Source organism: Bufo bufo, chromosome 8 (genome assembly GCF_905171765.1).
Source record: "Bufo bufo chromosome 8, aBufBuf1.1, whole genome shotgun sequence".
NCBI lineage: Eukaryota > Metazoa > Chordata > Amphibia > Anura > Bufonidae > Bufo > Bufo bufo.
Window position 1 is genome coordinate 21,429,584 of NC_053396.1, and position 19,234 is coordinate 21,448,817.

Consider the following 19,234-nt stretch of genomic DNA (forward strand, 5'->3'; position numbering starts at 1 on the left):
GAAATCTGGACCTCAGCCGCATGTAAGGATCTCTGGTGTTAACAGATTGCTGCCCATACGGTGCGCTTGCCATCATGAACTAACATTCCCCAGCAGGATATATAAAGTTCCACAATGTTATACACCGCACTACACTATATGTATGCTAGATATTATTATATATAATAGTATACTATACTGTGCTATGACTCCATCATTTTCTACCCAATGATCCTGTTCCTTTTGGTTGAAGCGAAGAAAAACTGTGAAATAAAAGAAAATAAAGTCCCCTCCAACTGTTCTTAGGCAAAGAAAGCCTTTTATTTCTGGCAAGATCTCCCAGGTCATCAACCTTACCACACAACCAGATCACGCACACATCTCTTCAAGTATCTGGGGATCTTCTACATGACTAGCTTCAAGCGACTAGACACATCCTTTAGAAAACATCTTCTAGATGGAGCTCCTGCCCAGCTATGAAAATCGCCAAGGCTTCAATAACTACAAATTTGTCCAAAACTAGTCTACAGCTGGATCTACGCTAACTATCGAACCCTGCACCGGTTTGGTTGTAGACCCATGGACCTTGAACTGCACCATGTTCTCTAAGTCAAGGATTGTCCAGCTTGCTAGATCTGAAAGAGGCTGGGTTGTGGACAGAGACTTAAGGTCTTGTAGCTATCTTACTATGACGTATCACCATGTTAGACAAGTAGAGCATTTGCATTCCCACCGCAGACCAGGGAGACATTAGAAGGCCAGCTAGAAGAGGCAGAGGTGTAGCTACAGTAGGCTTTCCTTAGAGATACTATTGAGTTATGTTGGCGATCCCATGGCTATGCCCCATAATCTCCCTAAATTCCCCCCTGGCCAGTAGGGCTACTACTGTGAGTGTCAAGAACATGTCTCATCTTTTATGGTAGGTCAGTGTCATTAATGGTCCATCCACATGAACCTAAGAAGTGGTAGGGAATGGGAAAACAGTAAGAAGTGCTATGATTAGATTTTGGTGTTGATGTGGTATCTCGGCAACAAATGGGACTGGTGATGGGACTTCCATTAACGCCTGAAAAAAAAGGAGGTTCCCGGATGGACCCTTTTGGGCTATGATCTGTCTTTGTTGTAGCCCAGAATGGTCAAGCACTTAAAGAGGTATTCCAGTTATATGAAGTTATAATTATTAGCTCGGCGGGAGTCCTACTGCTGGGACACCCACCGATCACGAGAACAGGGACCCAGTACCCTGTGGAGTACAGCACTCAGCTTCCTCCAGAACTCCCATAGAAATGGATGGATACTCGCATGCCTGACCGGGCACTCCGTTCCTTTCTGGGGGACTTTATAGGATACGGGGTCCCCGGTATCGTGATCGGTGATCCCCAGTAGGGATCTAATAGTTATAATGACTGGACTACCCCTTCAAAAAACAAAGAGTGTGAATTTGCTAACTTGCAAAAAAATATTGAATATCCCCAAGACCATGAAGAGCTGCTCGACAGTAAAAAAAAAATGGTTCCTAATTTCGGACCATTCAGAATCTAGCGCCAGTGGCACTTACAGGCTAAAGGCAGAAGGTAGGTTCTCAAATTGGGTGCTTTTATCCCTTCTGATTTCCCTGTACGAGATGCCGAAAAGCCCTCCTTGAAATCTCTCTTCCATCATCCTCTTGCCTGCGTAGGAGCCTAGAAGGATCCAATGAAACTCAAGAAGGTGGAGGGGTATTTATAGCCTTCTTATTTTCAGCAAGGAGGCCGGGCTGCGAGAGAGCGGACTGCCAAAGGTTCCAGCAGATACACCCCATACATCAACCCCCGTACAAGACAGAAGAGAAATAATAGCCCACTGCTACCCATGAAAAACGCATTCTCAATGGGCCACCGAGCACAAAGCAGATGACGAGAATGTGGTAGGAAGACAGGCACTTTATTCATGTCCGTCAGGCATCACAGCGCAGGGAACCAAGGCACAGCTAGGATGCCAGCACACTGCCATATCTCACGTTATCCCAGTGCACACTGGTAAGGGAAAGACGCTGACACAAGTCGGACCCATCCTCCAGGTTTAGGAGGACTGTCACTTAGTGGCCACTAATGGTAGTGCCTATGGGACCTGTCAGTAATTAGTGACTGCAGGAGCAAAGGAAGCAATCACCCCTGGGTCCTGGTGCCCGAGGGTGCCCAAATGCCCCGCAAGTCAAATAAGACAACACTAGTATTATAATTGGCACATAGTAGACAGTAACCTCGGGGTCCAGGAGCTTTAAGGGGTTCTCCGGGCTTGTACTTAAAGGGCATCTGTCAGCAGTTTTGTACCCGTCACACTGGCTGACCTGTTGCATGTGCGCTTGGCAAATGAAGGCATCTGTGTTGGTCCCATGTTCATATGTGCCCGCATTGTGTTTTAATATATGCAAAAGAGCCTCTAGGAGCAACAGGGGCGTTCCCCTGACATCTAGAAGCTCTGCTCTCTCTGCAACTGCTGCGCCCTCTGTACTTTGATTGATAGAGCCAGACATGATGATGTTTACACTGCCAGGTCCCGTCAAAGTGCAGAAGGGAGAGAACGGAGCCTCGAGGTGTAACGGCAACGCCCCTGTTGCTCATAGAAGCTCATTTGCATATATAAAAAATTTCTCAGCAATGCGGGCACATATGGACATGGGACCAACGCAGATGTCTTCAGCTGCCAAATGCACATGTAACAGGTCAGCCAGTTTCATAGGTACAAAACTGCTGACAGATGCCCTTTAAGTATAAGCCCAGAAGCTCCTGGGAGCGACCAGGAAGATGCCACAACCTCAGAATTGCAAAAAATCCAGCAGTGCTGGATTTTTTGCATTCATGGGGTCACGCTCGCGGCAACTTGGTTCACGCTCGCGGCACTCAGTTCAATGCAAAGATAATAGTGTAGTCTTAGCGGAATGGTGATGAATGATCCTCATTTAAAGTTCTTAGACTTATTGCAGGAAGTCTCCATCGATCACAGTTCCAATTACAGCTCCATTGACCTAGGATAACCAAGTGTCTGCTGGATTTTTAGCAGGATACATCCTGAGCTCCCTGGTTCACGAATAGAATGCCAAAACCATTCTGATGTGCAAGTACACTAGTGGGGTAGAGGGACGTAACTGTAATATTGTACCGCAACGCCGAAAAGGTTTACCTTCAGGACTACATTGATGGTCATAACTTGCCGCACAAATCCTATAGCCCGTTCATCCAGAACCTCCTGGTTCTTTGGGAAGCTGGGAAATGACCCCTGTTACGATGGCCTTTGTTGGTTGTGGCTCTGCAGCTGTAGGCCTCTGTTCACATTTTCATTACGGCTTCTGATTGTAAAGATGCAATGATAGATCCGTCACACGCAAGTCAGGTGTGAATTGGCCCGACTGAATGGAATAATCCGCCACAGCTGCTAATGCAAATTTGCATCATTTTTGCGCATTTTTTTCTAACAAAGATATCCGCCATATGCACATATCCTAAGGGGACGTACTAATAGGTGTAGATATACGGTCGTAAAAATGACATATGAGTTGTCGCTTAATGGACCTGCCTTTCATAGTAAAAATCCACCTCCTCTCACCTCGCTGTTCTTTCGCCATGCTTTACACTACATCTCTGCTCGTTCCTTTTGCTTATTGCTTACAGGGCCTAGCGCAGGGATCAGCAACCTTTGGCACTCCAGCTGCTGTAAAACTACAACTCCCAGCGTGCACACTTAACTTGGCTGTTCTTGTGACTCCCACAGGAATGAAAGGAGGATTCTGGGGGTTGTAGTTTTAGAACAGCTAGAGCGCCAGAGGTTGATCCCTGGCCTAGCGTATAGCGAGGGTACAGACAGACCACGTATCAATGTGTAATAGATGGCGGTACACATTTGCAGCCTCCTGTGGGAATGGCTCACTTATTCCACTGCAAAGTCTACCCTGATCAAACATTAAAAGACGTCTCGGGTCTCGTTTCCCAAGGAATTCGCAACGCGTCCGTAGGCCTTTCCCAGCACGTCGGTGGCCCGGCGGAACGACATAATGGTGATGATGACTGAAAGACAGGAAAAGTCACTTATCCAAGGTCACAAGAAGGCACACAGTAATGTCATGGCAAGCTTAACCCTTTCAACGCTTCGGCGACGGTCAGGAGTAGACCGCTCGCTGAGGAACGAGGCTCACAACAGGATGTTAGGCAGAGACAACCGCTTCTTCCAGCCCAAACATGGCTGGCAACAAATAAAACACAAGCAGATGTCTCGGCGAAGGGCCGACCGTCGGCAAAGGGGTCCCGTGCCAAAACAGAGGCGAACGGGCTGCACGCAGCTCCTGGAATATCAGATGCGCCATGTACTGTACAGCATACGTCTATACAGTTCGAGGATCGGTAGTGACTGACACCAAGCCAATCATACATATTAAAGGGCAACACCGAAAATCAAATATTAAGGGTCCCCAGTTAAGACATGGATGCCGAAGGTTCAGGAACGTGATTTTTATGGGAAAATGGGGCTTCTGGGAAGGAGAGAAATAAATGGCACCACTTGAGGTAGCAATTTAGAAAGGGAGACAAGGCATTAAGGGTCCCCAGGGAGGCGAAGAATGTTCCTCTTCTTAATTTGTGTGTTTTCTCAAGTGAACCCTGCAGGCTCCTACATTAGTAATAGGCACTGGAGCACACACAGCGAGGCATCTCGGGGCTTAACCCTTACGCTGCCTGGTAGGGTCTAAAATGAAGTATATCTCCGGCAATCAAAGGGTTACCGACCCCTCGGCTGGCCACTTTTTGCATCCTTTGCTAGTTGTAACGGTACGGTCTACTGCGGGGAGCGGCTGTCTGACAGCCGATGCTGGCGGTACTTTTTGTAGACCGTACCATGCTAGAGCGGAGAACGCATTTTCAGAGGTAGCAGAGCCGGGTTTGTCATCTGCCACAAGATCTCAACGTGCTTCCCAAAAGGTAAACATACTAAGTTGTCAAAGTCCGAACTGGAGAAGACACACACACACACATGTACACTTGCCAACCGTACCAACACATCCCAAGCAAGCCCGTATTTCCTACCAGAGACCGTGCTGCAAAATCCTGGGCGCCCGGTCGGAAGCGCAGTGTAGGCACCACATGCTGCGCATAGGTAACGGAGCGGCGTAGATGGTTCTTCTCCTCGGACGCCCTCCGACTGTCCGGCGTACAGATGTTCCCCTTCTTGCAGATCGCCGGCACTGCCGCCTCCTAGCTGAACACAACGGTGACAGCAGCCAAAAGGGGGGTGGAGCAGTCCATGACTTAAAGGGGGGGGGGAAGCGGGTACCAGGAATAAGACAGGAAGGAACCACACAAACTACACAAATGGTGTGAAATGATGGGTAGAAAAACGATCAGATGAGGGGGGGCACGGGGCAGGGGATCTTTAACGCAGAACTTTGCGGACTATTAACTTGCTCCGGGAAAGAGCTCCTGGAGGCAGGACGGAGTTAAAAGTCACTGGGTTGAATGCAAAATGCAGCATTCAGCTCCTGCTACCACTTCTACATGCACCGGGCTCTGTGCCCTGACCCCAAGTGGGGGTGTCACGTGGAGCTATATTAGCTTCACAGGCATGTGACATTTCACTTGCACGCCCCCCAGCTGTAAGCAATCAGCGGAGATCACTGCGCCGGGTGTAATGCTCTGCGAATAGAAGGGGGGGGGGGTATACTGAAGCTACAATGGTAATAAACTGGATCCCCCGCACTCTGCTGCCCTAATGTGCACCCACAGAGGGGGAGTGCGGCAGGGAGGGCAGCATCTTTTCAGCAAGAGTCTCAACCAGTCGAGGATGCAGTTGCCATGGGGATGAATAGGGTTGCCATGGTTATAATAGGAGGAGTGAAAAAAAAAAATGAAAAAGAGGAGGAAGAACAGAAGGAAGAATAGACATGATGGATTCAGAGTACTCATTGCCATGGAAACGGCATATTCTATATGTATGTATTATATGTATGTATTATATATATAATCACAACTCACGTGTGTGGGTGTGCACCAACCATTATTTCTTTGCAGAAATTATACTACTGTCGCCATTTTCAACTATTTTACAATTTTCTATTCATCGTTCCCCAGAATGACGTAAAACCACTAAAAAACGCAATCCCAATATTTCAATATATATGCAATAAAACACTATATATATACTAGAAAATTCCTTAAAGGGTTTCTCCAGGAGTTAAATGTTGCTGACGTATCCTGAGGTTGTCAGATCGGTGGGGGGTCTGACTCCTGGCCCCTCCGTGGATCGGCACTCTTGCAGTATGCCAAGCTGTACAGCAAGGTATTTTAGTGGTTCATTCCCCTTGTAATGTGGTCGGCGCCTGATACCTGGCTACGTTCCTGAAGTATGAAGTAACACTTCATCCGTACTGACCTGTAGGCAGGGTCAGGAGACTAGAAAACATCCAGCTATGTAAGAAAGAGCTTAGCTCCATTGAGGACATCTTTAGGGTAAGATGTGTCTTGCCACAATCACCTCTCTTTGTATCATATGGGCCACATGTTGGGCACTGGTCAATGGGGAGCTTGCCCGTTTGTTGACGGCTTTTGGTGACTGTTACTTACTTTACTCTGTGTGTTATATATATATATATATACCGGTATATCTTTTATCATAGTCTAGTAAAATTTTATGAACCTAAGTTGCGTTAAGTCTATTTTTTCCGAATCTGAGATCTCACTATAATACACAAGAATAGCGGCGCGTATGGTTGCCGTGCTCGATATTGCAGTACAATCCGTTCAACGTGTGACCAACGGATGTGACGTCATAGGCCAAGGAATAGACCGCAGAGACTGGTCAAAAGATGATGATCTCTTGGGTTGCCAGGAGTCAGACCTCCACTGATCGGATCATCAGTATTTAAAGGGGTTGTCCAGCCTCTGAGCAGACAACCCCTGGGATCCTGCCTGTCCCCCGAACATGAAAAAGCCCACTGATCTATATGTGGTGCTGAAGCTGCTCCATTTCCGGACCAGGAAGTGGCTTGGTTTCGTGACCACTGCAGACAAACACAGGCTGCTGTGTTGTAGCATTCCAGCCACTATGATTGGCTGCAGCGATCACAAGACCAAACCACTTACTGGTCAGGGACATGAAGCAGTAATGGCATGGCGGACAGGTTTTTTTTTATGTTTAGAGAAACAGGGAGGACCCCAAGTCTTATCAGCTACAAGACTGGACAACCCCTTTAAGTCCCAGAAAAAAAAAAACTTTAAATAGTAATTACCCAATACAGGGATATTGGGCCTCTATCTTAGTTGGCTATAGCTACCAATCTGAGCTCCGTTTTCATTTCTTAAACTTTGCTAGAAAAAGGAAAGCTGAGCTCTGATTGGTCGCTAGACGGTTTAGATAAATGAGGCCCATCGCCATTATATGCTATGGGAAGGATCAAAATGATCAAAATGAACTGGAGAAACGAGGGGTTCCTTGACTGGAACTTCGTAAAATAGGATTTGCTTGTCATGTGCAACTATGGAGACGCACAAGTCTGCATGAGAGCTGCAGACGCAAACCGGTGGCATTATTTTTAGCCAAACCAATTATAATTTTCCATTTAAGATGCAATGGAGCAAATCAAAAATAAACATCTGCAAAAGTGGACATGCCCTTTAAATGCAATATTACAGAATTAACGGAGGGTAAATCATACGACCGATCAATAAATAATACAAATACTATGAAAGCACCCGTCCTGAATTATTAACCCCTTGGGGACGTGAATGGGTTGCGATTGGCGACACCTGTCACTTACATAATGCTCTTCAGGAATGAACACACAAAACATGGTGACACCCTGATGGCGGGAACAGCCTAATCTGTCACCTTTTAATAGATGTTCATTTACTACGACTGGTACAAAGCAGAAAATAAGACCCCCAACAAGGCTGCACGACCACCAGACATCTACAGGATGTGGATGGCCCCAAGGAAAACATCTGCAACAGAGAGGGCATGCTTTACGGACACCCCAAAGCGGAACAGTATTTCATAAAATCCTTTCAAAGTGCATCTGTCAGCAGTTTTGTACCTATGACACCGGCTGACCTGTTGCATGTGCGCTTGGCAGCTGAAGGCATCTGTGTTGGCCCCATGTTTATATGTGCCCGCATTGCTGAGAACCTAGAGCTGTGATGGCTAACCTCCGGCATTCCAGTTGTGTTAAAACTACAACTCCCAAGATGCACACTTGCTTGGCTGTTCTGAGAACTCTATAGAAATGAATCGAGCATGCTGGGAGTCGTAGTTTAAAGGGAGTCTGTCACCTACCTGACCGGTTTCAAACAGGTGACATTGTTTAGTGGGGCACAAAGACATGACACAGATGTTACCCGTGTTTAGTTCTTCAGATGCTTCAAATCGCCTTTTCATGCGCCAATTTCATGCCAGTAACTGGCGCATGCGCACTCCATATCCCTGTCCCTCTGCCCACAGTGGGCAGAACACTGCGCATGCCCGGGCCCGGCAGTGATGTGCGAACAGCCTATAGGGAAATATGATGTCACAGAGCCACAGGGCTGGCCTGAGCTTACTGAGGGGCAGAGTTAGGCGCCAGTGAGGCGGGGGGACTTGGGCACTTTCAGAAAACTCTCCGCCCCTGGGCACTTGCGACAGCTCATTAGCATATGCTAAAAACTACTTTTTGGGCGATTTGAAGCATCTGAAGAACTAAACACGGGTAACATCTGTGTCATGTCTTTGTGCCCCACTGAACAATGTCACCTGTTTGAAACCGGTCAGGTAGGTGACAGACTCCCTTTAACCACAGCTGGAGTGCCAGAGGTTAGCCATCACTGACCTAGAGGCTCTGCTCTCTCTGCAACTGCCGCGTCCTCTCCACTTTGATAGGGCCAGACAGGTATGATCACATTTACACTGCCTGGCCCTATCAAAGTGGCAGAGGATGCAGCAGTTGCAGAGAAAGCAGAGCCTTTAGGAGTAACGGCAACGCCCCCGTTGCACCTAGAGGCTCATTTGCATATATTAAAACATAATTTTTCTCAGCAGTGCGGACACATATGAACATGGGACCAACACAGATGTCTTCAGCTGCCAAGTGCACATGTAACAGGTCAGCCAGTGTCATAGGCACAAAACTGCTGACAGATGCCCTTTAATGAAAAGCAGTCCATTACATGTGCACCCTAAAACTGAAAAAATATGGAGTCCCCCTGCTTGTTTTCATGAGACATGCCTCCAGATTTCCTTGAGGAGCCTCGCCTGTGTTCTCATATAATCTGCCCCTGAGGTCGCAGCACAACCCCCAGCATCATTAGATGGCGGCACGCTGATAACAGAGAGCAGACCAGCACAATAATGACCAAGAGGAGAGGGCTTACTATGGAGAGGGACTGCAAGAGACTGCAGAGTGAGGAGGAGCTTTGCAATAAGGGTATTTAAAAAAATAAAATAGAAGTATCTGTGCTTTATACTTCTCTGCTTCTCTCTGATCTATACCTTTTACATTTTAGCTTCAAAAACTGCATCCAAAAACCTGTTCAAAACCTGTATGTGTGACTAGAGCCCAACATATATATATATATATATATATACACACACACACATTTCGGACTCTGCTGATGATTCATCGCTCCCACCGGTTTCAGTGGTCACAAGTGCATGTAAGGCATGTGACACCGACGCGGTCACAGGAATGGCCACTGCAGTCGAGTGGGACACAAGGGACATACTAAAAAGTTTTTTTTTAGCACGCGTCTACAGGGCGATTTTGACCACAGATCTCAGTGTAGCGGGGCTGCCCCAGGAATTAATGGATTTTCTATGCGACTCACGCGTTTGCCCCGACGCCAAAAAATCCAGCAGCATTGTATTTTTGGCAATTCTGATGTCGCAGTGAATGTGCGAGTCGCGCTATGACCCCATTCACCCCGCCATACTGCATTCTCTGGTCGCTGTGTCACAGCGCTCGCTGCCAAATTGCCATCGCCTGTATGGCCAAATTCACACGGTAATCTAGTTATACACATAACACGCACAAAGTATATAAAAAAGGACGAAACAAACCATAAAGAGGACTACAGAGACAGGAGCAAAGCGGCCATAGATGTCATGGTGCTCATATAATCCAACCATCCATGTCCAGATTAGGGGAAAAGTTTTGGGGGCTGCAAAGACGAGAGGGGTAAAGTAAGTAAGTCCAGACTAGGACAGTCTGGGGTTGACGAGAAGGGGTTAGCAGTTATGGAGACAAAGAAGAGCGATCCAGCATAGGACGTGAGGGGGAAGGTCAGACAGAGGAATAGGGGTCAGGAATACACCATACCGTGTGGACAGGCGGCGCAGCAGGAGCCATAGGAAATAACAGCTGCACTGACAGCTACTGAGGAAGGTGTGGATCCCCACCATAGTGTCTCCATGTGAGCGTGCGACTGCCGTGTGCTGTGCCGGCTCTTCCTGTTCTCCAGCCCTACCCTGCTATGCTTTCCCTTCCTGCGGGCTGTCACACTGCCACCAGCTGAGACCTGCATCTCCCAGTGAAAGCCGGGCTGTCCGGGAAGGGGTGGAGGGGTGGGGAGTGCACCTGCCTAAAATGTCAGCGTGCCGCCAGTCCTCTGGCTCAGGCTCCTCACTGGCTTAGTGCGGGATAAATGCTGGCCAAATGTGGACCATATCAGAAGGTTCTTCAGATCACTGATGGCTAGGGATGGTGCACGGGTGACATCATTCTCAACTGTCTCATGACATCATTTGGCAGTATATTGGCAATGCATGTCCACATAAATCTTTTATGTATAATGGGGTGTAACTGTAATACATGGGCCCCCACCACTTAGTGTAATAAAATTAAAGGGCCGACCCATGTGCGCTCGACAGCTGAAGGCATCTGTGTTGGTCCCATGTTCATATGTGTCCGCATTGCTGAGAAATATGATGTTTTATTATATGCAAATGAGCCTCTAGGAGCAACGGGGGCGTCGCCGTTACACTTACTGGCTAAGCTCTTAATGCAGCTGCTGTGCCCTCTCCACTTTGATTGAAAGGGCCAGGCAGTAGAAACGTCATCACATCTGCCTGGCCCTGTCAATCAAAGTAGAAAGGGGTGTGGCAGCTGCAGAGAGAGCAGAGCCTCCTAGAAGCTCATTTGCATATATTAAAACATCATTTTTCTCAGCGATGCGGGCACATATGAACATGGGACCAACACAGACCAAGCGCACATGCAATTCTGCGTACAAATTTGGGTGCGAAAATTATACTGCTGTGTGCGTGTGCCCTAAGAGCTTTGTGGTTTGAACATCTCTGACCATGGATTACGCCGGCTGAAACCTCCGCCATAGAAACTGCAACGTAACGGCACACTTCTCAAAGGAAAATGACGACTCCCACTGAAATGCGGGGGCGGCCATCGCTTTGAATGGAGGCCGGGGGTCCTGCAGAGAGCAGGTTCTAAAGGGAACTCCCTCCATGACATCATCACGCTCTTATAAAAACCTTTCACAAAGGGTTGTCAGATCCAACCCGCCCCTTTAAGAATTATTTATTGCACAAGGATGTGCAGAAAGCGGAGGTTAATGAATCGTAAGGCTTTGACGGAGTGAAAACTCTAGGAACGACAATTACGGCGCAGAGCTGGAGGCAAGTGCACAGATCCTGCGCTGCCAGACAGGAACGGTCTTGATGTGCGGGGATGTGTCACAGCCGCTCCGGGCCTCGACAACTCATTGCATCCGAGAGGAGCACAACGTGACACACCGCCGCCTGCACGTGCACATGTCTCCCAGCCGTCACAATGATACAACTCTTCCAGGCTTTGTGCTGGAACAATGTGGCATTGTGTTACCGTACTTCCCCATGTGTCACTAAGATTTACCACTGACACCCGGACTGAAATAACTACCTCGTGCATAACACCGAACCCATGGCTGCCCCATACAGCCGAAAAATAGGGGTTGTATATACAATATAAGATAAATCTGGAGGTGACTATGGAAACACGAGGCTGTTCTAACCACGATGAGGGCTAGGGAGGCTATAAATGCACCTGTGCTAACAGGTAAATCGGAACCGCTAGGATTATGATGGTGTCCTACAGAGAATGAATGGAGCAGCAGTGAGCGCGCTTGACCTGCCGCTCTATCAGGAGGGGGGAAGGGGACCCCCATTCTCTGAATTAGTTATCACCTACCCTATGGATAGGGGATAACATCAAAACTCGGCACAACCCCTTCAACTTCTTAAAACTGGTTCTCTGACCTCCCCATATCTTATGTTCCCTCAGACCTTTAGTTCTCCTGTCCTATCAGGCCAAGAAGTGAAGACCACGGTGCTTGGTACAATTATGATTACTCCTTCTGGTGACCTGTCCAAGCAGGAGATGAAAATGACGCGACCAAGACCAGAAGAATCTCAAACATCTCCAGAACTTATGAAGAGGTCAGCCAACAGGAGATGGAGCAGATCTGTACTATGACCTGGTGGGAACCTGCTATGTGGATCCTTTTCTACTACAGGTTTTTAGGTTAAGGCTACTTTTACACTTGTGCTGTTGTTTTCCGGTATTGAGATCCGGCAGAGGATCTCAATACCGGAAAAAAAAAAACATTTCCGTTTTGTCCCCATGCATTCTGAATGTAAAGAGATCCGTTCAAGATGCATCAGGATGTCTAACGTTCCGGCAGTGTTCCGTTTTAGGTGACTGGACACAAAACTGCTGCAAGCTGCGGTTTTGTGTCCGGTCATAAAAACGGATCTGGCACTGAAAACGATGTAAGTCAATGTTGATGGATTTGTTTTTTTAGCAGCCTAAAAAAATGGATCCGTCACCCATTGACTTTTAATGTATTTAGCGACTGATCCGTTTTTTTTTTTTATGTTTTGATTTCACACAACAATTTTCTGCAGCAAATCCGCAGGGAAAACTACAGCGGAAAATTCGCACCAAATTGTGAAATCTGCAGCATGTCAATGGGGGCTTCAAGATCTGGGGCAGATCTGCGACAAAATCTTCAAAAAACGCATGCGGATTTTGATGCAGATTTGGTGTGGAAACGCAGCATAAACTACATAAATGCCACTCGTCCAACTACCTAACATGGAGTGAAACCAGTTAAAAAAACGGACTTGCGAATATTTTTTCGAGTAAAATAGTCGCAAGTCCCATAATAAATGACCCCCTAATAACTTGCTGGACACGGTTTTCCACCTGTAAGGTGGTTTTCCGTGGACAATATCTTCTGCACCTCCTGCGTAGGTACATAGTAAAAGAGGTGGTGGCACTGTTTGCAATAAAATGATACTCCAGAAGTGTCAGCATTTGAGGCGCCATAGACATAAAATATGCAACACCTCAAAACAAGGATGAATGACCCATGGAGTTGGGAAATGACCCCTGAGTTCCCCCCACCAGCAGCGATGGACGGCACTGCACAGGCATTTATACCAGGGATGGCCCACATTTTGCTGAATGGCGCCCCCATGTGTCAGTGTGACAGTGTCTCAGGGCCATATGCGATTCCACATCAGATGTTCTCCTGAATACTATATGTGACATCTAGAGGACCTTCCTCTTCACCACCAGAACCAGAAGGACGTCTCTGATAAATGATAGTTATGTAAGGGAAGGAACGGCGGCTCAGTGTAAAGGGATGCCACACATTCTATGTGTACAATATGTGTAATGTATCAGACCAGTCACCGGGCGTCCTCCCTGCCGAAGAGAAGCCGAGATAAGAGGCACGGGGCAGCCGCTTATTCTCCTCCAAAAATACATGCATCTCCAGCCTGGACGAATGTGTATGGTGAAGGAGGGAAGAATAGAAGAGATAGATAGATAGATAGATATGAGATAGATAATAGATATGAGATAGATAATAGATAGATAGATAGATAGATAGATAGATAGATAGATAGATAGATAGATAGATAGATAGATAGATAGATAGATAAAGATTAGACAAAATAGACAGATTAGATAGACTATATAGGTAGATAAAAGAGAAAGATAATAGGTCAATAAATAGATAGATAATAGACAGATGATAGATAGATAGATAGATAGATAGATAGATAATGAGATAGATAGATAGATAATGAGATAGATAGGAGATAGATAGATACGAGATAGATAGATAGATAGATAGATAGATAGATAATGAGATAGATAGATAGATAGATAGATAGATAATGAGATAGATAGATAGATAGATAGATAGATATGACCTAGACAGATATGGGATAGATAAATAGATAGATGGATACACAGATATTAGACAGATATGAGACAGACAGATAGTCAGACAGACATTAGACAGATAACCCCAGCTCTCACCTCCTCCTCCACACGCTGTGTGATGACAGGGATGATGAGCGCAGTAATAAGACATGGGGGAAGGTATAATTAGCAGACAGTACAGGCCGCAGAATGCAGGAAACATCCCAGGAACCTGACACATCAGATCACAATGTCAGCGGTGATGTAAGAGGCCAGGAGTGCAGAACACTCTCATGACACCTCAGGACGGACACCAGGGGCGCTGCTTTCATTTTACCAGAGTCGTTTTTAAAAACAAAGACAATGTCTTTGTGGCCCATAGCAACCAATCATACCATAGTTTTCATTTCACTCTGAGCTCTGATTGGTTGCTATGGGTGACAAAGCCCGCCTTACTCTCACCATTTTGATAAATGAGGCTCAATGTCTAAATGGAGGTGGACGTCACAACCTGATGAAGGGCCAGCAGCAAAAACGGTACCAAATTGGGGGGGGGGGGGGGGGGGGGGGGGGGGACTTTCCCTGATTTTCAGAGCCAGTCCTGGGAAAATCAGGCTGTCAGGCCAAAAATGGGCAGAGCTAATCTAAACTCCACCTCTAAGTTGGCGTTCCTTAGCTTTAAAAGGGTGGTGCTAACGTAAACCCCACCAGTAAGTGGGCAGTCCTAAACTTTAAAAGGGTGGTGCTAACGTAAATCCCACCTATAAGTGGGCATTCCTTAGCTTTAAAAGGGTGGTGCTAATGTAAGCGCCACCCAGGTGGGGGTGGGGCATTCACAGGGGCGGGGCTTAGATGTCTTGATTTTCCAAACTAAAACGGTAAGTACGCAGAAGCCTGGAGCACTAAAGGCCGCGAAAACGGCACTTGCGCAAAAAAAAACTGCAAAAAAGATTTAAAAAAATATATCCCCCTTTGAGTTTATCGCTTATCGCCCATTTCATGTTCTTTGCTTGCCGTCAGTGAATGGAAACAGAAACAAGGATGAAGAATGTCTAACTGTCCAGTAAAAGGATTGCGGCAGATATCACAGTGAAGATGGCGTGCCAGGCTGTAAGTACCACGAGGAGAGTAATTACACTAACAGATTGGAGGTCAGAGGAGGTGCCCGCCCTGGCACAGAAAAATTAATTACTTTTCTATGGCGCGGTTAATAAAGCAGAGAGCCGGTTCCTTCCTGTTTATTTATGGACCTTGTGAATAATGTGACCACAACGGCTTCGAACCTTCCTGTCATGTTACGCCAAGTATTTCAAGACTCCACACGGGTCAATGAAGTCAATAACGAGGAGTCTGTTTGTGATCCTGCAGGTTTATCTATCTGGCCTGTGCCGGCATCATGATTACTGTAGAAACATAGTGAAAAGGTAAACTGCAGATAGGACGGGGCGAGGACGCCGGGGAAATATGCAGATCGAGCAGAACAGTCCTCAGTCCAAACTCAAGGGTGAAATGGTCGCCTTCCGCCAGGTTTAAGTTACATCACTCAGGGGGCACATTTTAAAGAGGTCCGGTCACCTCTCCTGTTTTGGGAAATACCCGAATTCCCCATAAAACTACAATTCTAGAGCATCCTTTCTTAAAATATTGTTGTACCGATCCTCTGTTATTCCCTCTGGCAATTGAAAGCTAGGAGTTACCATGAGCATTCCTATACAGTTTAACACTGTTACTACTGATCCCCCGTGGTGCGGCTGGTGTTATTTAGGCTCTGTGTGGATTGGTTAGATGTACACTGTATGGCTGTATTATTTGGGCACTATATAGTATACTAAAAGGGGTCCTCGAACACTGCAAGGGAACAACTGCCACAGTTCAGTCAGGAAACCCCCACTTGCGGCAGCCAACGTCTGGACGATTTTTACCGCAAGGACCACCATTACCGCAGGTTCGGCCGACATACATTTAATGTGTATGGCCAGCTTAAAGGGGTTGTTCACGCCCTAGCCATTTTGGATAGACAGCTCCAATATGGTCGCACATGCCTTGGGAATCGTACATACCTGATCCCCAGCGCTGGGTTCTGGCTCCTTCTCTCTCTTGCGGCCAAGTCAACATCTGTTTTGACGCAGGTCACGTGGCCACTGCAGCCAATGACTGGCTGCAGCAGCGATGAGTCCACCATGTGTCACATGACCCAGTGACAAGCCACCACTGCAATGATCAGGTAAGTATGTTTCCCTACGCAGGTCTTGCAAAATTGCAGGGTCTGCCCGAAAGGTCCCTGTTGGTTTACAACCCCTTTAAGGGTCCATTCACACGTCCGTAATTTGGGTCCGCATTCGTTCCGCAATTTGCGGACCCATTCACTTTCAATGGGGCTGGAACGGATGCAAATCCACATTTCCTGGATCCGCATCCGCATTTTCGGGATCCTCATCCGTTTTTTCGGGATCCGTTTTTTCGGGATCCGCAATTTCGTTCCTGGAAAAAATAGAACATGTCCTATTCTTGTCCGCAATTGCGGACCAGAAAAGGCATTTTCTATTATAGTGTCTGTGATGTGCGGATCCGCAAATTGCGGATCGCACATTGCAGGTGTCCGTGTTTTGCGGATCCGCAAAACACTTACGGACGTGTGAATGGACCCTTACTCTATATACCCACAGTGGAGGGGCTACGATTTTGACACCATGTTGTGACGTCACATGACCGCCATGTGCCTCCCTCCAGACTGAATTCGCTAAAAACAGGAAACAGACTCCATTCAGCAGCCTCTGTCTCATGGGAAGATGACGTAGTGTGGACAAAATTAACCCTAGTTGCAGCAACCAATCACAGTGCGGCATTCAATTAGGTAACAAGGCCAGATTTTGCTGAATGATCTGGTTATACATAGGCTTAAATGGATTATAAGCCCCAACTTAACGGCAATGGACACCTTCGGAGCAATTTTAGTTTTTGATCACATTTTACTCATTTTAGGCTAAAAAATAATTTTTTTAATTGGTCTTAATTAAAAATTTTCTGCCATTTTAGAGATACAGGAGTTAACACTCATAGCTAAACTCTTATCTGAGTGATAAGCATATGGCTTAAAATGACTGTTTATGAGGTCAAGAGATCAGAGATAAGGCTTCACATGAGAACTCTGGTGCTGCTGGGACTGAGAATTGATACTCTGAATTTTAACCCCTGTATCTCAAAAACGGTTTAAATTTTTTAATAAAAGCAAATTCAAAAAAATATTTTTAGCCCAAAAGGAGTAAAATGTGTTCAGAAACTAAAATTGCCTTGAAGGTGTCTATTGCCTTGAAGTATACCAACAGTCACAACTTTTCTTCTAAGAAACCAGCAGTATGAATGATTTGAGAAAGTAACCTGATAATGCTATGGTGCTCCATTTCTTTATTACAGAGCATACGGTAGTTCTCCTTTCACCCAAACGAATTGCGAATGCCGTTTTGGCATGGTTTGAATGAACCCCGCCCCTTTGCGGTCCTGCTCCTGAGACTGCACCAGCAAAATCGGGACTGCTTACATGTATGCAAGCGGATAGGTTTGCTTCACCTAATACTAGTGCACATAATCCTGGTAATTTTGGAGGAGGGGCAGGATTTAGGCTCTGTTCACACCTCCACAAGTTTTTGACTGCTCATTTCCTGAACCAAAAAGCTCTGCAACAAAGGTCAAGAACCTCTGGCACGCCAGGTGTTGCAAGACTACAACTCCCAGCATGCTCCATTCACTGTTATGGGAGTCCTGAGAACAGCCGAGTCAGCGTTCACTCTGGGAGTTGTAGCTTCACAACAGCTGGCGTGCCAAAGCCCCCGCTCTACAAAATCGTCGTGTCAAAGGGGTTCATTTGCTTTAGTAGGCCCTGTATGACGTTCCAAAAGGCAACTACCCATATAGCCTTAGGTACCCGGATTGGAGACCCTTGACATTTGCCGTACACAATTTTCAGAATTTGTCATAAGAAATGCAGTTTTTAGAGTCTTGCATAACAAGACATTTAAATTTCAAATTTCAAGGCTAAAAACAAAACACCTCTAAAAATAATATCTTCACGACACACCTTGTTATACATACCGTTCTGGCTCCCTCACCTAGCTCCCTAGGCATGCTATATTAAGTAACAGGAATGCCTGAACCCCATCCAATCCTCCACGTTTACTAGTCTATGCCAGTGCATGTATAATCAGTTGCCTAGCAACACGGAGTGCAGCCAGCAGGTGACTACACTGGACCTCCGTGTGTGTTTGTGCAGCCACCCAATCAACTCCAGCTGCCTTCTCTTTTAAAGGGTCTGCTCAGGATCAGAAAACCATGGCTGCTTTATGTCAAAAACAGCGCCACACCAGTCCATGGATTATTTGCGGTATTGCAGCTCCGTCACACCCACTTCAATTCCGCTGGCATGCAATACCAGATGCAACCCATGGACAGGTGTGGCGCTGGTTCTGAAAAACAGCGGCTAGGTTTTTGTAATCCTGTGCAACCTAATACACCATGTAAGGTTTCAGTGTCCATTCCGTTTTTTGTTTTTTTTTGCCTCCCGTATGAAGAACCATTCACTTCAAATTATTCAGTTTCCGTATGTCCGTTCCGCATTGCGGATCCGTGTTTTGCGGACCACAAAATACATATGTTGTGTGCATGAGCCCTAAAGCTGCTGCCAAGCCTCATTGGTTCCTGGAAATAAAATGAAGTGACAAGCAATATCGCCTACTTTACAGTTTGCACATGCGTTAACCCAGCTTTCCCAGACTCCTGAAGGACACATTTTCCATTAATATCAGATCAGGCGTTTATGAAGCCTCTTGTGGGTGCTAAAATGACATCAGGTGCCACCCAGCCTCCCCCCCCCCCCCCCCCCCCCCAAAAAAAAAAAAAAAAAGATAACCAAGATGGATAGAATTCTTAGAATAATCAAGTAAGAAGGACTTAAGCTCTGTCCATTTCTTTTAATTATTTTAAAATAAAATAATACCCACTAGCCCCATCAAATCCTCCATGTCAATGCCACCGGCAGTCAGCCGGTGACCACAGAGGAGCTCC

The 19,234-nt window shown here is 46.5% G+C and overlaps 1 protein-coding gene across 4 annotated transcripts in view; it reads right to left on the reverse strand.

Moving 5' to 3' along the window:
• Nucleotides 1–19,234, reverse strand: part of IQSEC2 (IQ motif and Sec7 domain ArfGEF 2) — a 190,458-nt gene that overhangs the window by 52,110 nt on the left and 119,114 nt on the right. The window contains exon 1 of one of the 4 annotated variants that reach the window (XM_040406124.1): nt 10,289–10,483. The exons of 2 other annotated variants lie outside the window; for them this stretch is intronic. In XM_040406124.1, the coding sequence (XP_040262058.1) occupies nt 10,289–10,371 (83 nt within the window). In that variant the 5' untranslated portion in view covers nt 10,372–10,483. Of the gene's footprint in view, nt 1–5,033; nt 5,183–10,288; nt 10,484–19,234 lie in introns of those variants that run through there. One more of the 4 variants, XM_040406125.1, reaches the window with a different exon arrangement.